The 22,273-nt window shown below is 48.0% G+C and overlaps 2 protein-coding genes across 11 annotated transcripts in view; both read left to right on the plus strand.

Annotated features, from left to right (window-relative positions):
* The window catches only part of MYO9B (myosin IXB), a 39,547-nt gene extending 22,823 nt beyond the window's left edge, over nucleotides 1–16,724 (plus strand). For 3 of the 9 annotated variants that reach the window (XM_082071917.1, XM_082071920.1, XM_082071918.1), the window contains 27 exons: nucleotides 170–280; nucleotides 1,605–1,644; nucleotides 2,142–2,264; nucleotides 2,707–2,787; nucleotides 2,972–3,082; nucleotides 3,611–3,733; nucleotides 4,017–4,166; nucleotides 4,781–4,947; nucleotides 5,315–6,274; nucleotides 6,800–6,866; nucleotides 7,105–7,235; nucleotides 7,787–7,944; nucleotides 8,078–8,268; nucleotides 8,730–8,828; nucleotides 9,302–9,478; nucleotides 9,960–10,001; nucleotides 10,134–10,245; nucleotides 10,420–10,490; nucleotides 11,327–11,519; nucleotides 11,837–11,965; nucleotides 12,108–12,213; nucleotides 12,611–12,742; nucleotides 14,071–14,194; nucleotides 14,635–14,682; nucleotides 15,162–15,301; nucleotides 15,587–15,714; nucleotides 15,863–16,724. In XM_082071917.1, coding sequence (XP_081928043.1) covers nucleotides 170–280; nucleotides 1,605–1,644; nucleotides 2,142–2,264; nucleotides 2,707–2,787; nucleotides 2,972–3,082; nucleotides 3,611–3,733; nucleotides 4,017–4,166; nucleotides 4,781–4,947; nucleotides 5,315–6,274; nucleotides 6,800–6,866; nucleotides 7,105–7,235; nucleotides 7,787–7,944; nucleotides 8,078–8,268; nucleotides 8,730–8,828; nucleotides 9,302–9,478; nucleotides 9,960–10,001; nucleotides 10,134–10,245; nucleotides 10,420–10,490; nucleotides 11,327–11,519; nucleotides 11,837–11,965; nucleotides 12,108–12,213; nucleotides 12,611–12,742; nucleotides 14,071–14,194; nucleotides 14,635–14,682; nucleotides 15,162–15,301; nucleotides 15,587–15,714; nucleotides 15,863–16,293 — 4,345 coding nt within the window. In that variant the 3' untranslated portion in view covers nucleotides 16,294–16,724. The other 6 variants (XM_082071919.1, XM_082071922.1, XM_082071921.1 and 3 more) reach the window with 4 other exon arrangements.
* A 693-nt stretch (nucleotides 16,725–17,417) lies between these two features.
* USE1 (unconventional SNARE in the ER 1) lies at nucleotides 17,418–21,139 on the plus strand. 2 transcript variants are annotated; one of them, XM_082071862.1, is made up of 9 exons: nucleotides 17,418–17,567; nucleotides 17,737–17,786; nucleotides 17,997–18,075; nucleotides 18,279–18,431; nucleotides 18,660–18,678; nucleotides 19,378–19,408; nucleotides 19,633–19,795; nucleotides 20,009–20,121; nucleotides 20,554–21,139. In XM_082071862.1, the coding sequence occupies exons 1-9, from the start codon at nucleotides 17,466–17,468 to the stop codon at nucleotides 20,591–20,593; spliced, it is 750 nt and encodes a 249-aa protein (XP_081927988.1). In that variant the 5' UTR covers nucleotides 17,418–17,465; the 3' UTR covers nucleotides 20,594–21,139. The 2 variants fall into 2 exon arrangements, with proteins under 2 accessions (XP_081927988.1, XP_081927987.1); XM_082071861.1 differs by having other exon boundaries at nucleotides 17,423–17,567; nucleotides 20,009–21,125.
* Nucleotides 21,140–22,273: the final 1,134 nt, after the last annotated feature.

Here is a 22,273-nt window from a genome sequence, read left to right on the forward strand (position 1 = left end):
CTGATCTGCCATCAGAATCATTCATGCTTAGGCAAAAGTAGCCTGGGATTGACCTGCTGCTGTTTGGCGCACACTTGGTGATGGGATCTCGGGTTTTAACTCCTTTCCCCCCACTGTCTCCTGGCTGTGTATCTGTTTGCCATCTCTGTTTTGCTGTGACTCATTTTAGAGACATGCATGAACAAATCATCGCAAGTATCAAAGGACTTCCCTGGCAGGGTGGGGATCCCTGCAAGCTGCTTCGGTCACTCAGTCGACTCCAACACCGCTCCCACTTCATGTGAGTTCTGGTGCTCGAGGTATTGCTTTGAAAGTGCAGCGATAACCAAGCAGTTACTCCAGTCCATTGAAGAGATACTTGCGCCAAGCTTGTCTTCTGCAAAAAAAGCTAAATAAGACAAAAATAAAATGATTCCTTCTAAAAAAATATGCAGGCTTTGAGAACACTTTATCGCTTCGTTGCGTTAGCTGCAAGCCAGACCTACTTTTCATGTAAACTTGCTTTAAAACCCAAGTGTGTAGTACGGGCTTGTTGCAAAACATTTGACAATGAAATTGCTCACAAGTTATGATTAATGGTTTCCTGAAACCCAGGGTGCCGATGCTGTGTATATTCCTGGGTTAAGTTTCTTTACGTGTGTACGCCTATAGATGTGTAAGAAAATCATTCTGGCCCCTGATGTTTGCTGGAAGGACTCGGCCGGCCAGCCCCAGTCCTGGAGGTTCCTCCAGTGCCTTGGCGAGAACTTTGTGATGCAAAGGGCGGAGGAGCCGACCAGGAGAGGTGCCCTGCTGGACCTCATCCTCACTGACACGGAGGGGCTGGCTGAGGCGGTAATGGTCGAGGGCTGCCTTGGCTGCAGCGCCCATGAGATGGTGGAGTTCAGGATCTCCTGTGGCAGGAGCAGGACAGCAAGCAGAATTGCAACCCTGGACTTCAGCAGGGCAAACTTTGGCCTTTTCAAGCAATTGCTGGGGGAAATCCCGTGGGCAAGGCTGCTTGAAGGTAAAGGGGCCCAAGATAGTTGGTTGGTGTGCAGGGACTGTTCCTGCCGGGCACAAGATCAGAGCATCCCGACATGTGGGAAGTCAAGGAAGGAGCCAGGAGAGCTGCGTGTTAAACAGGGAGCTGCTGGGTAAGCTCAAGTGGAAGAGAAGAGTTTATAGATCATGTCCTTCCGTGAGCAGTTAAGGGCTTTCCCAGCAGTTCTGGTGCAGCAATAACTTCTGCGTTTTGATGCGATAGTGCCTTAGTATCATGATAAGAATTCAGTGACTGTTGAGTTAGCCAAATAGAAAAGCTTCCACAAGAGCACTCTATGCAACAGTGCGGTTTTTAATAGCTTTACCTTTAGAGAAAACGTTTCACCTTTGAAAGCTTCCAATACCTACAGAATTAATTTAAAAACGAAATCTTGTCGCGAAGCAGTTTGCATTTCTGGCATCGGTCACTTGTGAGAGATGTGCACGAACACACCCGCTGCTCTTGTGCTGATTTCCTGCTGTCCTTATCTTGCCTCAGAAATTGCACCAACTTATTGTTTGCTGAAATCACCAAAAATTATGTGTATTTTTTTCTTAAATGATCTTTAATGTTTTAACAGGAAAAGTAGAGGTACCAAACAAAAGCAGATCATTCCCAAGGTAAAGTTATTCAGTAAATTTAGTTTTCTTTTGTTTGTTTCTTTCACTTTGAACTTTCATTTTGATTGATAGAACTCATTTCAGAAAATACTGTTTCAAAGTGTAGGGAAGTTGTATCCTTTAACCTCTAGAACTTCCTTTTTGAGAATCTAAAGGATAAGTAATTGTTCACCTTTGTAACAAGAGCTGAACAGGAGGAAATTGTGAATTGGCATGTGTTTAACTAGACTAAAGATGCCATTTCTAATCAAGTTATGGAAGGCAGACAGAGTGTGTACGTAATTCACCTCGTTCACCTTACGCTCTTGGGATGGGACAATGTAAAAGTCTCACTCTTAAGAAGATTCTTTCGTCCAAAATAGAAGCAGTCAGGAAGTGTAACGTCGTTTAATGTGGAGCTCTAGGTAGTTGATTTGTTTTCTTCCTCACTTTGATGCAGATGGAAATATTTCCCCTTCAGTTAAGAGAGTTTGTTGATTATGAAAACTTTCTTCTAGAACTTGCTGGATTCCAAGTCTCTGAAGCTCATCGTGAGCATGACCCTGCATGATCGAACCACAAAATCCCTCCTGCACCTACACAAAAAGAAGAAACCCCCCAGCATCAGCGCGCAGTTCCAGGTGGGTGCACCCTGACCTCGTGGGAACAGACCTTGGCCTGGTCTAGGCTGAGCTTGCTTGGAAGACAAGCTATTTTTTATTCCTTGGATTCATTTAAAGCAAGGTTTATTACTTGATTAAGGTTAGACTACGTTTAGAGATCACCGTTATACTATGAAATGTTAGTTTGCTTGTACAATCAGCCTCATCCTTATATGCAGATGGAGCGCTATTGTAACATCATATGTAAACCCCGCTTCTCGTTATCTTGAGAAAAAGGAAAAAGAATACCAGGATCCACTGTGCAATACGGGGGAAGCTCCATGTCGGATGAAATAGGATTGTATAGCGACCACACCTGAAAGAACCTGATTTCTGAGGAAGAAGCTGTACTGCTGCCAAACGCAACTCAAAATGGGGATATCTGAAGACAAAGTAAATGTTTCTGCCTATTTCGTTTCAGACTTCACTCAGCAAGTTACTGGAGACCCTGGGTAAAGCTGAGCCCTTCTTCATCCGCTGCATCCGCTCCAACGCCGAGAAGGTAACACTGAGCCGAGCGCTGAGGGTCTCGCTCTCCCAGCCCTGTAATATCTCTGATTTGTTCACTGTCGTTCTGTACAAAAGTGAAGGGCAACCAGGGTCCAAAACCAGAATGTGCTTTTTCTTCTGGACAGAAATAGGACTCTTCAGGCATTTACGAGCTGTTCACTGCTGATGTTTTTCAGAAAGAGATGCTTTTTGATGAAAACTTGGTGCTTCAACAGTTAAGATACACTGGCATGCTAGAAACTGTGCGGATCAGAAGATCTGGCTACAGTGCCAAATACACATTCCAGGTACGTGGAAGTGGATGATGCGTTCAGAAATAGCTACTCTTTTTGGAAAAGCACTCATTGCATCGCAGTCTTTTGTGTCTCTCTTTATATGAAGCTCATGACCACTTGGAATGAACTGTAAAAGTTCACGGTAGTTTTGATAGAGGTGACATGTTGTAGTATAAACTATTGTGTGAGTCATCTACTAGTAAATTGTTCACTTGTTGCATGGAGGAAAAGCATTCTGAGGGCCGTGCTGCAGGTACGAGCTACCGGTGCTGACGCTACTGTCTCCGTATGTGAACTGGTTGTCTAGAAAACGCTCTGTGTGTATGTAGCTTTATAGATCACATATAGGTGATCTTTACTGTTAGAGGTTGAATGAAGACTGTGTTTTACAAAGTAGGAAAAAATAGCTCGATTTGGAGTGAGAAATAGGTACTTTCAAACCCTGTAGCACAGATAGCTTAATTTGAGAAATCCAGTTAAAATATCTGAACTTGCGAATTGCCTTCTAACCTTGATCTCTTACTGTCTCTGCTTTTGCAGGAATTCATAGACCAGTTTCAGGTGTTACTGCCCAAAAATGCCAAAGCCTCGAAGGAAGACATTTGTGTTTATTTGCATAAACTAAAACTGGATGAAAACTACTATCAAATAGGAACGACCAAGGTCTGTGAAACTTCCTGTTTCTTACTTCCAGTAAGAAATACTGATGTACGCTGCAAAATTGAGGGCAGATCATTTACACGTTACTCTCTTCTGCGTTTTGTATTTAAATTAGCAGGTTTTAGCTCCTGTCAATGTTGACACAGGTGCCAGTAGGTGCCTCATTGTTTTTTTGTCAGCTGGTGAGGTTTGGTTCAGTTATAAGTGTTGCTATGCTCATTTTTTAGCTCATGGAGATACCTCCAGTGGAGACTCCTTATTGCTGAACTTCTCTTTAACCGAGCAGGTCTTTATGAAAGAGGCTGAACGGCAGGTGCTACAGGATACACTACACAAAGAAGTGATCAGGAAAATCATCCTCCTTCAGAGCTGGCTCAGGATGGTTTTGGAACGGAGGCGCTTCCTCAGGACACGGCAGGCAGCCATCGTTTTACAGGTATCGTCAAGAATCACTGGCCTTGTCTTCCTAAAACCAAACAAGGCTGGTTTGGAAGTAGTTTTGAGGTTTTGCTGTATCTTCCGTTGTAGTTGTTCATATTGCAAACAACTGCAAAAAATGTTGGTTCTTAAATATGGTGACTTTACATTCATATAAAGGAGACTAGAAATCTTTGTAGTTGATTCTCCCTGAATCCAGAATTTAGTGATAAGTTAACCATGGAAATCAGGCAGATTTCACAGAATCCCAGAATGTCAGGGGTTGGAAGGGACCTCGAAAGCTCATCCAGTCTTCTTTTTTAAAGAACAAATCCTGTTAGTTTTAATTTTGATACTGCTTGGCCGAACTGATAGTATCACATCTTCCAAAATGAATTCTGAGTTACTGCAGCTTCTTTTAATAAGAACTTTGGGTTACTGAACGCTTGCTGACAGATCAGGTTGCATGGAGGTGAGACAGTTAACTTTTCATTGCTGTCTGAAACTGTTTATACAAAAAGACACAGGTGTAGCTGCACAAACTGTGAATCAATTTTGTATGATTTAATCAGCTCAAAGAACGCTCCCCACCGTGAGGTGCCCCTCTCTTACTGTAGCGATCTCCCCCCTTAGGCGTGCTGGCGTTCCCGCTGCGTCAGGCTGGCGCTGCAGAGGAACAACGCTGCCGTCGAGATCCAGTCGGCGTGGCGAAGGCACAGGGCACGCAAACGCTACCTCGAGCGGAGGAGGAGGATTTGTCTCCTGCAAGCTGTGGTCAGAGGGCATCTCCAGCGCAAGAGGTGAGGGAAGAGCAGCAGTAGGATATGAAAACGTGCATTTTAACCACTTGGCTTCACTTGCCAGGCTCAGCTTCTGTGTGATATGTTGACTTAGTAAGCAACTTAAAGATGGTTATTGCCACGTGAAACTGCAGCTGGTATCAAATGGCTACTGGTGTGTGGAGAGTGACTGAGCACTTAGTACTGGCGCGTTCTTCAGCTGGGCCAGTTGAGGAAGCAACCGTCCCTGTGGTCATACTGGGATTGGAAGTGTATTTGCACTTTGTGGCTGTACTGCCATTTAACCTGCTGCTTTTAAACAGTTGGGTACATTTCTTGACTGCTGTGCATTAAACATTTGTGTTCTTGTCTTACAAATTCTTAACAGGTTTCAGAAAATGGTCATGGAAAAGCAGAAAGCTGAAGAAAAACAGAGAGAAATGCAGGAAGGTCAAGACAGAGGGAATGATGAGGGCCGGGATGAGCTCAGTGAAGCAGCCACAGCTCCGCTGCCTGTGGAACACAAGTCAGAGCTGGATGAAGCTGTTGGGCACAGAAACGAAGCTCCAAATGAGGAAGCTGAAAACATGAGCTCGTGTGAAAACGCTGCATTTCCCCAGAAGAATGTGGCAGAGGCTTCAGATAAAGTAGCAAACAACCGAGAGAAACGCGAATCTCGCCGGCAGAGGGGGCTGGAACACAACGAGTTACAGAACAAGCACGTCCTGTTTTCCTTTAAAGGACCGTGTTTGCTGTGCCACGAGGAACAAACCTCTTCTGAAGAGGCTCCGGAAACTGTTCCAGGGCTAGAGAAATGCACAGAACAAGATACAGTCCCCCAAGGAAGCAACGAGGGAGGGAAAAGTCCCAGTGAAGAAAAAGCTCTTTCAGACACCCCAGTGTCAAGCGAGACAAAAGAAAGCGGCTCTATTCCTGAGCAACCACCTGGATCAGAAGGGGAGAACATAGATGATAAGGCAGTTGGTGGAATGAAAACACAAGGGAATCAAAATAGCCAGATAAAAGGCAGCCAAAGCTTCACCTGCCCTGAAAGGCCGACAAATCTTGCACTGAATCTCCATCACACGCTCTCTGCTGCTGGGAGCCTTCAAAGTTCAGCTGAATGCTGGGCAGAGAAAAACAAGCGTCTTGTTCAGAAGGCAACCAAAGATCTGGATAGTCCCACTTCTTCCCAGATCCAGAGATACGTGGATGACCCAGGGAAACTAAAGTACAAGAGAGAGAAGTGGAAAGGGAAGAGGCAGAGCGATGCCGGTCAGAACGAGATGCTCAGCCAGTCTCTGGACGAACGGACGCGAGCGGATAAGTCTCCTCAGGATCAGCTGGAGTAAGAGCAGCTTCCGACTTATTTTGACTTTTTTCACAAAACAGGTATCTGTAATATCTAAAAATAGACGGAGGGCTCCTGAGAGCCTGGGAGAAAATAGAGCTGTGAGCAGCCACTGCTTTCTCTTGGCTGCCGGTCCCCGGTCTTGCCGTTGAATTTGTCCGGGTCGAATGTTTTCAGAAGCGAACAAAAGACACAGAGCCTGCCACGCTGGATTAAAATGAGAGTCAGGGCTTCGGTTAAAGTAGTGGCTGGAGTTTATTTTCATGCCTCTTTTGACCATTGAAAACAAGATGTTCTTGGCCTGCGGTTTGCAAGCATCATCCTGATACGGCAGGAAATCTGGCGTACCCAGTTTTTTACTTCTCCAATACATTTTGCATTCAAAAGGGAGTTGCAAGAGTTGATCAGGATTCTCTCTCAGATGTAACATTGTTATGTGGGGTATTTAAAAAGTGGTAAATACTAAGAGGCTACAGACTTTTAGAAAATATATATTCTGAAACTAGTCTTGTAACATTGCAGGAAGAAGGGGAGTTCGTCTTCGTTAAGTGATCTCTCAGCACTGGCCCAATCTGTTGCCATGAATCAGGTACTGGTGCAAATCATTAGCAAATACTGTACAATTTGAAAAGTTAATTTTTAATAAATGGACCCTTGATCAAAGCATTAAATATACTTGGATCTTATATTAGTAAGCTAATATCTATTGAATAAAGTGTTATGTCCTCAAGCAAACGTTTTTCCACCATTCTAGTTTTTAAAACCATTTAAAGAATCTGTTTCACTTAATATTTAGTTCTTTTGACTGCTCCTCCTCTCTGCTGCAGCAATCACCAGATACGATAGAAGAAGAAAAAGGCAGCAAGAAATATCCTGTGCAAAAGAAGCCCGGTGACCTCTTACCTACCTCAGATGCAGCGGTTTCCATGCAGTCAGCAAGTCAGCAAATAGACACCAAGTGCGTATCCCGTGTGTGCCTGACCTGCCTTAACGAAAAGGAAAAGGGGGGGAGATTTTCCACTGGTTCATAACACTTGTCTTTCAAGTGGTTCTTTTTAACTGAAGAACCACCATCCAGGCTCAGATCAAAGATCCGTGTAGTGTACGGTAGGTCATCCAGACTGAGAAACAGGACACCACGAGAACAGTTTAAGAACCCAGCAAGCGAAAAATAATATGATGCCATTGCCTTCCCTGCTCCTCCAGCTTTGGCATCTGCAGCTCAGGGACTCCTTGAGCCAGAAGTGATGTCCCGGGTCTGTGATGTGTTGTCTCCGTGTACGTTCAAGGTAGTTAGTGCTCTAATCTAGTAGATATCACAGTGTCCAGATGTGCGTTCAGACTGTCCTGCCTTTTCCCTGCTGCTCAGTTGTTCTGCAGGCTGGGCCTTAGGGACGTTAGTGGAGGTTAATCCCGTCCTGGGTGTAGCTGGACTGTTAGAAGAGCCTCTTGTCCTAGAGCCAACTTCCATTACTCATCTGACAAACTTGTATCTGCTTTTATGTTCAGGTCTGCTTTTAAAAGTCCTTTGCGTAGACTTTTGGGGAAAAAGCCGGATAAGAAGGTTCCAAGGGAGAGTCCCGATGTGATTGATGAAGGAGACGGCCTCTCCCTTGTATCTTGTATTCTCTTTCCAGACCCAGGAGGAAGCCAGAAGGTTTCAGAAGGTGAGTTTCTTTGACTTAATCCCCAGCTTACTAATAAGCATCTTTTCTGTAAAGTTTTGCATGGCTCCTGAGGAAATAAACGCTGCAAAACTCCGTCATCCTGCTTTAATATCCAAATCAATTTCTTTCCCAGCTTCTTCTGGGCAGGCAAGTCGCCCCCAGGCAGGGGAGCGCCCTGCGAAGGAGAGCAGCAAAGCAAAGAAGAACCGGACCATAAAGATCAGCAAGATCTCGAGCGTGTCTCAGAACTGGAGAGCGTCCATGGCCCGGGAGATCGCGAACGCCAATGAGCTGAAACACCTTGATGAGTTCCTCCTGAACAAGGTAAAAGGCACTACGATAAAATTCAGGTGTATGTTCACTGTTTGTGTGGAATTTCAGAGACTGCTTTTCTGGGTGTGAGTTTATATGATGATTTAAAGCCAAGGGGAGTTGATTTGGTAGCTCGACCGAATGAGGTCTGTATTAAGATGCTTCCTATTCCTTCCTTTAAGTCTGTGAGTCCATTGTATTATATTTAATCCTGTTGGCATTTGTATTAGCTCAACATTTGTGTAGAGCAGCAAAAGTATTTGTAAAAAAGAAGCATGAGTTGTAAGGAAATCGAGTTCTTTAGAGCCTACCTACCTACCTGACTCCTATTTTTGTACCATCACAATGCATTAAGAGATGTTATTTTAGGTAACTGGAGTGGTCATAGGTGACTAAGCCCAGCAACTGAAGCTCAACACTGCTTGGATGTCCTTGTTTTAGTGAAATTTGATGCAGATGTGTTTCCCTTCTAGATCAACGACTTGCGCTCCCAGAAGTCTGGTGTCGAATGCTTGTTTTTTGAAGCCACAGAGAAGTTTAGAGGAAACATCAAGACCATGTACTCTGCTCCTGTAAGTAGTAAGTTGGTAGGCGATGAATGAATCGTCTGCAGTTGAAACGCTTGGCCTCTTTGACAAAGCAATTCTCAGCTTAAATTCAAAGCTGATTGTTGGACTTAAAAAAGAACGTTTTCCAGTTCCACTGTAATCGTAAGCAGGCTGGTTTGTTTCCCGTTTCTCATTCACTCAGCCATAACGCATTTTTAGAAATGGACGGATTTTGCTGCCTTCAGCCTCCTCACGGTGCTGTGTTCAAACACCGGGGAGGAGCCGACAGCTTTTCCAATCTCCCGACACGGCCGCGTCTCGGCCGCGCGCCCTTCCCCGGTGTAATGGAACTGTGCTCGTTTGTGTCGTCGTGGCCGCTCTCTTGAATTGCGAGCACTCTGTCTCACCTCTGAACTTAAACACGCACAATACAAAACTGTCTCAACCTTATCCAGAAATACTATCTTGTGAATAATATTTTTTTTTTCTTTCTCTAGAATGGGCAAATCCACGTTGGCTACAAAGATCTGGTGGAAAATTACCAGCTTCTAGTTACAAATCTGGCCAAAAAAAGGGAAGAGAAAGAAGTCAAGCTGGTTTTGAATCTCTTCCAATCCCTTCTGGATGAATTCATCAGAGGATATACGAAAAAAGAGGAATCTGAGCAGCCCAAGGTATAAACCACACTGACACTGGCTGATGGGCCGATTGAACAACGTTACTCTTATAGGATAAGGAACCTGCGTTACCTCAGAAACCTTTTCCATAGCGTTCTTCATTACATGTGAAACACTTTCCACACGTGAATCACGCATAGAACAGATTCTGAGTGCTGATGCACCTTGTTGGAATTGCTCATTATTTAACTCGCTCTTAAGATGTTCAGAATCTTGAAGTGTTTGTGCATTTTCTTTGGTGAAAGCTTAGTCCTCCGAAGGCGTTAGAGCCAGAACTGCTTTGTCCTCAGGGCAGGGAGCACTGGGGTTTTTAGGAAGTTGCCGGTGTCAGCTCAGACAACCCTTGTACTGAGCTGAAGCTGCAGTGTAGGGGCTCAAATGTCTGGGGGTGAAACAGAGTTGGGGAAACTGAATAGGAAAAAAAAAGGGAATAGACTGTCTGAATGTCAAAAACTAACGGTGGTTCTGTGCTCTGCAGCAAACCAAAGCCCAGAAGAAGAAACGAAAACAAGATCGTGCAGTAAGTACTTTTCTTTTTGCAATAATCAAAGTTCACAGCTGCACTCACAGAACACAGAGAAAATGTTGGAAGAGCTTGATTTTGTACTGAACTTTTGTTTTGTTTTGTTTATTGCTTCCTTGCTCCTACCAGATTGAAGAACACAACGGCCACGTGTTCACCAGCTACCAAGTGAGCATCCGGCAGTCGTGCGAGCACTGCGCGTCCTACATCTGGCCCATGGAGAAGGCCTGTCTGTGCAGCGGTGAGTGGAATCGCCTCCTTCCCGCTCCGTTTACAACACGTGCAAATCGCTTGTAACCTGGGCTGGGGTGGCTTAGCGAGAAGTACATGCGGGTTACGTAGTAAGTGAATGAGACAAGGTGCTCGGCATCTTCGTGTGATTTGGAATGTTTGTAACAATTGCTTCTCTCTCTAGTTTGCAAGTTGACTTGTCACAAGAAATGCATGTCCAAGATACAGAGCAGCTGTACGTCCTGCGGAAAAAAGGTAAGAACGGTACATCTGGGATGCAGTGCTGTGATACGAGTCGCGTACTAAATGCTGCTTTTTCTTGGCAGAAGTTCGAATCCACCAGCACAAGCAGGGCCTGTGACTGTGAGGCTGCTCTCAGCTGTCTGCAGAGGCCTCGTCAACTTCCTCACCCTGATCTCGTGGCCTGTAGTAGATGCCCACAATAGTATCACCCTTGCCAGCTTGCCCCTTAACTTTCACCCACAGACTCTCAACTTGCTCTTCAAGATCCAGGGCCTCAAACCCATGGCGGGCGGCACCTGGGGAAGCAGAGCAGGCAGGGAGGGGGGTGCCCAAGGCCCGAACTGGAACTCGCTTCCAAGCCTCGTCATCTTTTCTGTCCCCTCCCTCTGCCCGACAGCAACAGGCAGGGGCTGTCTCAGGGATTCTCCCTCTGCCCGACAGGGCAAGGGGTTCGTCACCTTTCGGGGGGTGTCCCCTGGAGCCTCTCTGAGCGGCGCCAGGGAGTTACTCCACCAGTCCATTTCCTTGTCACACTCCTGATGGTCCTCAGCGCCTCAACCTCCTCCTTAAGCTTATAAAAGGTGAAACTCAAGCTAATTTGGGAACTTCTCCTTAAAAGTATGTGTGCTGTGTTGGACAAGCTGTTGAAGAAATCCTCCCCTGTGTGCCCTAAAGTTTCTTTATTGCTGCAGCTCCAAAAACCTGCCTTATGATCCAAGGCTTGTATCAAGCTAGAATAAAACACTCGGCTTTTGTTTCTGGAAGCATAAGCTAATTGCAGCATGAAACAATGGAATTTTCTCGCTTGGGAACTGGTTTTCATAGTGCTTGACCTGTTTTGATTCCAGAACGAACAGGATGCAGAACCACGTCATTTTGGGGTGTGTGTGAGTTCCCTGACCAGTGAGAGAAATTCGGTGCCCGTTGTCCTGGAGAAGCTGCTGGAGTACGTGGAGATGCACGGGCTCTACACCGAGGGCATTTACAGGAAATCGGGGTCAGCAAATCGAATGAAGGAGCTGAAACAGTTGCTGCAAGCAGGTCAGGCAATGTTGTGCACCCTTTTGACTTCCTTGTATGACACCAGTTTTCCTCGCAATTCTCTTCCATCTGGAAGTATCTGCCACTCTGGAGTGTTTTAAAACCAGCTTTTTGGTGGCCATGTGGCCTCTGTTGTTTTTGTTGGCTGGAAAAAGCTCCTCAGTACGTATAAGTGACTATCAACACACTTCTTTTTTTCCAAGTTGCCACTTTGATTCGGTGAACAGGAGACCTGAATATTTCCACTCTTATTTCTTTGAGGTCCCATTCAGTACATCGAAAGAACAAGCCGCTCAAAAGAAAACATTTCTTTTCAGATCCACACTCGGTGAAACTGGAGAATTACCCCATTCACACTATTACGGGGATCCTTAAGCAATGGCTGCGGGAATTACCAGACCCACTCATGACGTCTGCGCAGTACAACGATTTTCTGCGAGCTGTAGGTAGGTTTTGGAGATGTTTGAAGGTTTCCCTTCATCCCATGTTTTCTTCTCCTTGATGTCCTGGACCAGATCTCGCTGGCCAGATGGTTTCAGGTTAGTGTTGCACATCAGTTCTCATCTTGTGCTTTCTCCCCTTGTGCAGAACTACCCGAAAAACAGGAGCAGCTCTGTGCCATTTACAGCGTCCTCGAACAGCTTCCGCAAGCAAATCATAACACCTTGGAGCGACTCATCTTCCATCTGGTCAAGTAATGCGTTTAATTACTTCATTAGGAGAGGAGATCTTGGGATAAGTGGCACTGGTGAAGGGGCTGCTCTTAGCCAAGGAACTTGGTCATTTTCCAAGTGGTCCTATTAACACAGGGAAAAGGGATTTCTAAAGAGGAGGCACTGAGGCACCAGACGTACTTGGAGAGACTGCCAGACCAGCTTAGCCTGGGTGGCTTCCTGCTCCTTTTTCGGACGCATCAAACTTTCCCTACTTTAGTATGTGTAAAATAATTGAAAAACACTTCTTTGAAGTGCTGTATGTACTTCATACCCTGGAGGCTCCCTTTCGTGTTAGTTGTGTGACCAGATTGCTTGTATTCTAGGAAAGTTTGCTTTAAAAGTCTTTGTTTTCTTGTTCTGAACATGGCATTTCAGAGTGGCGTTGATCGAAGACGTCAACCGCATGTCACCCAACGCCTTGGCCATTGTTTTCGCTCCGTGCCTCTTGCGTTGTCCTGATACCTCTGACCCCTTAACCAGCATGAAGGATGTTTCGAAAACAACCATGTAAGTTCGAGAGTCTGCTGCAAGTAGGACTTTGAAATGCGGTGGCAGGGCAGTGCTGCTCCCCGCGCTTGGTACAACCTTGTTCATACCAACCTGAAGCTGAGGGTCAAGAGTTGAGAAACTCTGGCTCTGGTGCTGCGGATTGATAGGCCCTTCTCCGACCCCTTCCACCTCCGAAATCTGAAAACATAAAGTAGGATGATTTATAAACCTTCAATATCAAGATTGCATTTTACATCAAGATCATATTTTAGTGGGATTGTACACTAATCATATATATTTTGCTGACATACAAGCCGTAATAAATAGTAGGGTATAGAATTAAACTGTCCCCTGCATGTTTGAAAACCCGTGATAATTTCGGAGCAGGTTCTGCCCTTGATCCTTGGTTCTCCTCACCCTCTCCTCTCAGCCCCATTGCCCCCCAAGGCTCACTATTTGGCAGCCCCATTGCCCCCCAAGGCTCACTCTTTGGCAGCCCCATTGCCCCCCCAAGGCTCACTCTTTGGCAGCCCCATTGCCCCCCCAAGGCTCACTATTTGGCAACCCCATTGCCCCCCAAGGCTCACTATTTGGCAGCCCCATAGCCCCCCAGGCTCACTATTTGGCAGCCCCATAGCCCCCCAAGGCTCACTATTTGGCAGCCCCATAGCCCCCCAAGGCTCACTATTTGGCAGCCCCATAGCCCCCCAAGGCTCACTATTTGGCAGCCCCATAGCCCCCCAAGGCTCACTATTTGGCAGCCCCATAGCCCCCCAAGGCTCACTATTTGGCAGCCCCATAGCCCCCCAAGGCTCACTATTTGGCAGCCCCATAGCCCCCCAAGGCTCACTATTTGGCAGCCCCATAGCCCCCCAAGGCTCACTATTTGGCAGCCCCATTGCCCCCCCAAGGCTCACTATTTGGCAGCCCCATTCCCCCCCAAGGCTCACTATTTGGCAGCCCCATAGCCCCCCCAAGGCTCACTATTTGGCATCTGGGTGGGGGGTGGGGGAGGGGCAGCCTTGACCCCACCCCCCGCTGGCCCCCCCTCCCCCCCCAGCCTCACCCCAACGTCAAGCCCATGATTTACGCCAACACGCTGCTGCAGCTCCCACAAGCAAACACGTTGTTCCCTGAGCAACGGAGCGAGTGCGGCGCCACCTGCACTCCCATGGCAGAGCTTTGCTGGGCAACCGAGGAAGCCCTTGATCCTCTTGGTTTCCTCACCCTCCAGCAGCTCCGGCTCTCCGAGCGTCCCTCGCCATCCCCCTGCATGACTGGCCTCACGTCTGTCCCCAGTGAAAACACTATGAAGCTGCTCAATAAACTCTTGTGCTTTTGTCCAGGTGTATCGAGATGCTCATAAAGGAACAGATAAGGAAGTACAAGGTAAAAATGGATGAAATAAATCAGCTGGAAGCAGCCGAGAGCATTGCTTTTCGACGACTCTCGTTGCTTCGGCAGAATACAGTAAGTATTGAAATAAAGCACAGAACCACACCGCTGGGCAGAAAGCGTCCCCTCAGTTTCTTGGGAAGGGTTGTGCTGTTATTTATCCTGTCCTGCCCATTCAGTAAGCCAAACACCAACTGCAAGATAAGAAGCAAAGGGAGTTACACTTGCCCAAAGCTGTAGGTAGGAGCTCTAAGTAAATATCCACCCCCCCTGGAGTCTGCTCAGGGAAGGTGCAGGGTGGGATCTGCTCTCGCAGCGCTGCAGATCTGTGTCCATGTAATTCAGGCAGAACTGAGGCTGCTGAGACTCTACGTGGGGAAAGTTCCTTCGCTCCAGAGGCGGGGAAAACTATGCAAAAATACACTTGTTCTTTTGGGTTTGTTGTACTGATTGAAACAAACCAAACTGTCTGCTCAGAAGCTGATATAGTGAATTTGGTCTCCATCTCTCTTTAGCTCTGGCCTGTAAAACTTGGGTTTTCTTCCCCGTATGAGGGGATGCTGGTACGTACCTTCAAAGTGCACGTGGGTTTTCTTATTGCATGACTAAAATACTCACTATGCATATTTTAACGTGGTTTTAAATACTCTTTTGAACATCCGAGGCTGCATGTTTGGTGCAACTTTCTCCCCAGACTGCATGCAGGGCTGGTTCTGTCCTCACTTGGTGTTTTACAGAAATCCTGAATGTAACTTGTATTGGATGTAATAATGTTACTTATAAGTGACTACTAAAACTAAGCTGAGGCTGGTAAATCAAATTCCTATGCTTCAAAAACAAAAAGTAACAAAACCATAGAAATCAGGTGAATAGAAGCATTTCTGTTACTTTTGGAAAGTTCGTGTGGGTAACTAACAGCTCTTCATCCATCCCGTCATGAGTTTGAGCTGCTCATTTGTCTTCCACCTTGCAACTCGTAGACACTCAGGACTTGTGTTGCTTCTGCGGACTGAGCTGTGTTACACGCGCGCTTGTCTTGCAGAGTAAAAGCTCGCAGGCCAGAGGAAGCGCCAGTGGCAGCTCGGAACTGGACTTGCTGTGCGAAGAGGAGGAGGTTTCCGAAGCCGATAACCGCGAGAAGGAGATTCTCATTGACCGCATACAGTCCATCAAAGAGGAGAAGTACGTCGCCCTTTACCTCTGTAGGTTGTGCTCTTTGCGGCTGGAGGGGACACAGGCAGTAAAGCAGTGTGCCTTCTGTCCAACGTCATCTAGTTAATCGTGTTCTGTAGGCTTTTATGAAGGTGACAAGGAAAATGCAAAGAATTAACTGAGAGGAAACACCATGAGAATGAATATTTAATGGCTACACACGGGAAGGTTTACCTCTGAAATAGCTGCTGAATAGAGCTGCTCGTATCAGAGGTACCGTCCTTCTATAGCGCTCCAGTCTCTGTTTTGCCATAGGGAGGATATAACTTACCGGTTACCTGAGCTTGATCAGCGCGGCTCTGATGAGGAGAACGTGGACTCGGAGACGTCAGCGAGCACCGAGAGCCTGCTGGAGGATCGGCCGGGCCGGGGGGATACCGAAGGTCAGTATTAAGGTAGTGTGTGCTTTTTTTATTCTACATCTTTCACTGCGTACAGCCAGGTGACCAGATGTTATCTGGTCGCAGTTGCTTGTATCAAGTTACATTTTTATGCACGCTCTCAGTGTCTAAGTGTCTTGTTTCTTTAAAGCGATTCTTGGACTTCACTGCCGTGCTCAGAGCTCCAGCGTGCCTGCCAAAGACATTTGCAAAGTGCCTTCTCTTTTGCAAACCTCTTCAAACTCCTCCACTGCATCCCTGCCTTCGAGACACAGATCGTCCTTAACGCTGTCCAGGATTAAAGTGCCCCGTCGAACCCCGGTGATGCCAACAGCAAATATAAAACTTCCTCCTGGGATTTTCAAATGTACGGAAAGCCAGGGCGGGATTTCAGCTAACGAGGGGTCTCAAGTGGTGGTGAGACGAAGGGAGCAGCCCGCGAGGCGAACTGATAAGATCCACTCTGTATACATTGCACAAGGGTCTGCGATGGCCCACGCTCAGGAACTCTTGGATGAATACGAACCAACAGCAAAAGTAAAACGGAGGTTTTCGGACCCTTACTCTCACGTCCCTGTGTAGAGAAGTGAAATACGTCAGCTGTCTGGACTGGTTTTTGAAGTCGACCGCAGCTTTGCCTTTAACCCTTGGAGGCTGTGAAGCGTACAGTGCTGTAAGGGCCGAACAAGGTTGTCTAAAACAAATATTCTTCACTTTAAATTAAAACCCTGCGAAGAAAGTAGAGCGTAAAACTTACGTGGAGTAAAACACATGGGTTGAGTGTACAGGAGGAAAACAAGTCCCTTGATTCTGCTGTCGTGCCTTTTTCCATTCGCCTTACAATGGACTCTTACGGGACCAACAGTGAGTTTGCGTCAGTGTGTGTTGCCTTAATTTTTATGTTTGTATGACAACTTTCTGTGTGGTTTACAGAGCTGTTGATGTTGTAATAGCCTTAACTGAGACCAAAATATATAAAAACGTTCATTAATACATTGCACTTTTTAAAAATACACGTGTTAGTTAGTCCATGTCTGCCTTGTCTAGCGCACAGTTCCTTTGGCTGGAAGCCTCTGATCAGAGCCGCGTATCTTTGTGCGAGACTTCAGAAAGCACTGGGAATAGTTTTATGGAGGCGGAAGCTCTGAAGCGAAGCCGGGGGTGTCACCCGGGGCTGTTTTTGTGCCGTGGAGCAGCAGGGCTGCGGTGGCCGGGGTGGCCGCGGTGGCCGGGGTGGCCGCGGTGGCCGGGGTGGCCGGGGTGGCCCTGGTGGCCCTGGTGGCCCTGGTGGCCGTGGCGCTGCGGGAGCTGCCTCCTCTGAGGTGGAACCCTGGGGGGGAGGTGCCGGTGGCCACAAACCGCTTTGAAGCAGCAGCAGCCCCGGCCCTTCACGGAACTGATCTGGAGTCCCTGTGTGGACGCTGCAGGAAGATCGCAGCTCCGCTCAGGTGCTGCCTCAGGACGGCGGCGATGCCACCACACCCTGAGCAGCAGCTGCCTCTGCTGACGTGTGGAGGGCCCTTCGGGGGCTTTTGAGGGGGTGTTGTGGTCTTGTTTGATTTTGTGGGGTTTTTCTGTTGTTTGGTCGGTTTGTGCTTTGGGTTGGGGGGGTTTTTTGTCTTTATTTTTTAATAAAACTCTGCCTCCCGCCCCGCCCCAAGATGGCGCCCCGCCCCTCCCTGCGCCCCGCCTCAAGATGGCGCCCGCCTCCCGGAAGTGGCCCCTGAGGCAGCTTCCGCCGCCGCCCGCCCGCCATGGCGGCGACGCGGCTGGAGCTGAACCTGATGCGGCTGCTGAGCCGCTGCGAGGCGCTGGCGGCGGAGCGGCGGGAGCCCGAGGAGTGGCGGCTGGAGAAGGTGAGACCGGCCCGGCCCCGGGGGAGAGCGGCCGGGAGAAGCGCGGAACCTCCCGCCGCTCAGTCCAGATGAACGGGGCCGGTGGGCGCTGCGGAGCGCTCAGACCCGGCCTCGCCCTCCGCCGGGCTTTGCCGCGCAATATTCCCACTCACAAGCTTTCTCTCCTCAGTACGTGGCGGCTCTGGAGGACATGCTGCGGGAGCTGAAGCTGCAGGCCTGGTGAGTCCCGGGCTGGGCCTCGGGGCCTCCTCAGCCTCCTCAGCAATAGAAACCTTGAAGAACCATGGGTTGGGTTCTGTCAGGTTTTTTGGGGGTGTTTGTGTTGTTCGTTGGGTGTTTTTTTAAATTATTGTTGTTTGGAAAATCACCTGAGCGATAGAAAATAGAGATAACTTCTGGGTTTGTGTTATTACTTTTCCATTCCACTAGCAAGCCCGCCCCGGAGCTGCTGAGTGAATACTCGCGCAAGGTGGACTTCCTGAAGGGGCTTCTGGAAGCTGAAAAATTGGTGAGATCTGCTACTGCAGCTTGACAAGGCTGGAATGTTCTCTGCCTGTGTTCACCCTTTGCCTGGTTCCTGTGTTCGCCTTTATCTCTTCTCTCAAAATAACACTTGCTAAAGTCTTATTAGTCAATCTTTATAAAAAGATGAATAAATGCACTGGGGTTTTGTGATATTCGTGTCTTTTCACTGCTTTTTCCCACTCGCAGCCTTCGTCAAGTGAGAAGGCTCTGGCTAATCAGTTCTTGGCCCCCGGCCGCACGCCCACGACGACCAAAGAGAGAACCCCGGCCACCAAAACCGTGCACCTGCAGACCAAGGCTCGCTGCACGGGCAGGATGAGGAGCGAGCTGCTCGGTACGGTATGTTCTGGTGCTGCCGGTTCGTCGTTGCTGGTTTCTGGGTGGCCTGTTGTTGCGTTCAGCTGCCGTTGCCGGTTGTACCTCAGACGTGCCCCAGGCTGGGTGGGGAGCCGCTGTTTTCTGTTTGGGCAGTAAATGGGGGGCGCGGGCGCTCGGCTGGGTCTGGGGGGTTGTCTTTTATCGCTGGCCCTTTGTCATTTCTGTTCTGTTTCTCTTTCTGCCCCCCAGGACCCCTTGGCTGTGGATGGTAAGTTTAGTCTTGTTTCCTCTAATCGTAGTTAACCTGGGACTTACAGAGAGAGGGGGAGGAAGGTCAGTATTAGAGACTGGCAGATGCACTTTTAATTGAGTAGCTCACTTCTTTTCAAGATAGCAGATTTTCAAAACAAACCCAAACCCCCTCGCAGTTAAAGCCCGGGTGTTGTTATCAGTGTGGCAGCAGGGACACGCAGGAACCCATTTTCCTAGAATCCACATGGAAACAGACATTCTAATTATAGAATTAGCAAGGACAATTTACCTTTATTGTGGCTTCTGTTCTCTGTGGCTCTGAGCAGATCGTGTGAGTAGGCGTTGTTCGATTCCTCTTAAATATACAGCCGTGCAGGGACTGGTAGGAACTAATGTGCAGTTTCCATAGCTACTGTTGCAGTGCTTGGATCTGGGCCAACGTAACGTGTCCTGAAAGAGAACACCAAGACACAGCGGCTTAAACGGTGCCCTCAGGGATATGATTCATCTGTTTGTTCTCTCCGCCGTGCAGTCGGTGTTGCGTGTTGTCTTTTCCCTGTGGGAAGCAGGGGGGTGTTTGAAATCCATATTCCCTGGGGTCGGGGGCCAAATAGGATGCGGACGTCTGAAAACCCCTGAGAGAAAAGTTGTTCAGCTTCTGATCGCGTGGCAATTTATAACGTGCTAAACCACAAATTTAACTCATTTTTTCCAGATGCTGAGGAGTTAAACATAAGGAAGCGCAAGTAAGTCAAAATTTCTTATTCTGATGCTGTGTTTTTTTGGGAACTGCTTTCCCGCTGCCCTTTAAATCACAGGTGCGCTTCCGTTTGGGTGAAGGTCCTCCTGGTGCAAACCGCCATGTGGCCTCAGTTGATTTAACTGTGAGAGCTGCAGAGTCTGGGGAGCCCTTGGGAGGTCGCCCCCCGGGAAGTGCAAACCCCGTGTGTGTCCCCTGGCGCTCTTGCAGGGGCCTGGCGGCCGATGAGAAGCAGTCGGCGGTGGAGCTGGACGCCGTGCTGCAGCACCACCAGGACGTGCAGGACAAGCTGGCCGAGGAAATGCTCAGTCTGGCCCGCAGCCTCAAAAACAACACTCTGGCCGCGCAGAATGTGATCAAACAAGATAACCAGGTAGCGCGTGTTCGAGTTCTGACCTCTCCGTTTTGCAACTGAGAAGGTTAAAGTGCTAATGTGTTAAATACTGTACATGTAACTTGGTTCCAGGTGGGATTAGAGTGGGGAGGCTTGGATCTGTCTCTATGCAATTGAACCTTTTCTTTGTTGGAAGAAACGGCGTCAGAACGTCCCAATCTGATGCAGACCTTTGTTCCCTCTGCCCCGCAGACGCTCTCGCACTCTCTGCGGATGGCAGACCAGAACTTCGAGAAGCTCAAGGATGAATCCGACCGCCTCGAGCAGCACGCGAAGAAATCAGTCAACTGGCTGCTGTGGATAATGTTAATTGTAGTTTGTTTTATATTCATCAGCATGATCCTCTTTATCAGAATTTTCCCCAAACTAAAATGAGTCGGGTTTTCTAGACTGCCCGAGAGCAGCTGGAGAGCTCAGCTGGGATCCCTGTCAGCAGTCGCGTTCTTTGCCACCTTTCACGTCCCCAAATCCAGTGCAAATTCAGTGGTTTCACAGGGCAGACTTTCTCCACTTGGATATTTGGTTACTTTCTCTAACCTAGTGAACATTGTTGCTTATTGAGGGGAGAACTGGGTTCAAGACGGCAATTTATGCTGAGCTGCTAACGAGTTCCTTAGTGGGCAGACACAGTCCTGTTTTTAATGTGACTATTGAAAATGTCACGACTCCTAAAAGGCGTTTAATCCATATGAATATAAGTAACAGTCCAAGTCTTAAAATTGCCCCTGTCTCTGCAGCTTTACTGAACCAGGACATTGCTGCCAACAGGATATTTAATTACAAGGCTGCGTACGTACCCAGGTGTGGGAGGAGAATGCGGCCATTGAGTTGCTGGCCTGGCTCAGGTTCAGAGCGGATCAGCAGGTAGAACTGATCTCAGGCTCACCTTTCTCCAGCCTTCGCTAGGAAGTCTGAGCTGAAGACGACTGTGAAGAGCTGGAGCAGCTTGATGGTGCGATGTTCGCTTCCCTCGTGCGCAAATGTTCTCGTTGTCTGGCATGTTGATGCTTTTGCATCAAGAAATCACCGTAACCCCGGTGTTAACCCACGGTACTAACGCTCTGTATGGTGCCGACCTCACCTGTACAAACGCGTGTTCATTGTCAGATGGGAGCAAAGGAAACGTGTCTTTAAAAAGAAATGATAACAAATGAGCCTTAAGCGTTTGAGCTGAGTTACTCTGTTCAAGAGGTCGGTGTCAAACTTGTATTCCTAAGAGGTCGCTACAATAAAGCAGAGATGAACTGAACTAGAACGAACGTTTTAAAGCGCTGCACTGCTACAATGAGAACGCGCAGTACCGCGCAGCCTGTCGTGACCCGGTGAGAGCCATTTTTAAGCGCTTTTAAGCTAAAAGCGAACCGTTCGGCGTCTGTGCTGCTGTTTCCCGAGCCCTGTGGCCGGTGTCGTGCTGAGGCGTGCGGAGCGTTTCACACAACCCTCGGGGTTCTTTTGCCGTTTCCGGGGCTGGTTTGCCCCGCGATGGGTGTTTGAGCCCCGGGTGGCGATGGCAGCCGCCCTGGGCGGGAGGAGCCGCCGGTCACAACCGAGTTCTTGTGACAACCCGCGTCCCGGAGCCGCGGGCTCCGGTTCAGGATTGTTCTTTGTTCTCCACTGAACCAGCTGTGTTCATGAAGACAGTTCACTTTTTTTTTTCCATAAAGTATTTTTGTTCATTTAACAGGATGTTTGTAATTCAGCGTGCCATTCACTTATGGCTTATCCAATGAGTAATTCTACTACAGTACAGTTTTTCTTGTAGCTATTCATCTTGGTGATACGCTGCTTCTGCTCAAGCAAACCTGTTACTTACCCTGAACTGTATCCGAATCTGTAGCTGTAGCCATCCATTTAAGGCCCTTCCTTCTTTTCCCAGCAGTTTCTCTTCAGCTGTAGCGTTTGGCGTTACACCGCGCTTCATTACTGAGTGCTGCCTCACCAAATTATCTTTTCATTCTAATTGTTTCCTACTTCCCTGCAGGTGTTTCAGTGCCAAGCTCGTAGAGCAGAGGGATGAAGCATTAATGTTGTAACGTTCTTCCCCCTTATTCCTTGAAATAGCTTCTGTGAGAGGTGCAAACATTGGCAGGTGAGGATTGCCTCACTGTCCCAAAGCTTGGGAAGCCCCGCTGCAGAGATGCTCAGCAAGGCTGGGCCTGGCTGGGCCTGGCTGGGCTTCTTGGCAGGTTACCCGCTTCCAGACTGCAAATGAAAAACTATACATAATCGTTCGGAGACTTGGGTCACGTCAGGCTGGCGAATGCGCTTTTCCCATTGATGCTGCTGGAAACTTGAGAATAAAAATATCACGATTAATAGCCACAGGCGTAAAAAAAGATCAAAAATGATAATACAGGAGAGGGGAGCAGAAAATAATAATGGGATTTCCTGCTGTCCAGCTGCCACCCTGAGTCCTGCAGCCCAGACCCGGCCTGGAGCGCTTGTCCTGATCTGCTC

The sequence above is a fragment of the Streptopelia decaocto genome (genome assembly GCF_964273445.1).
Source record: "Streptopelia decaocto genome assembly, chromosome: 24".
Classification (NCBI taxonomy): Eukaryota; Metazoa; Chordata; class Aves; order Columbiformes; family Columbidae; genus Streptopelia; species Streptopelia decaocto.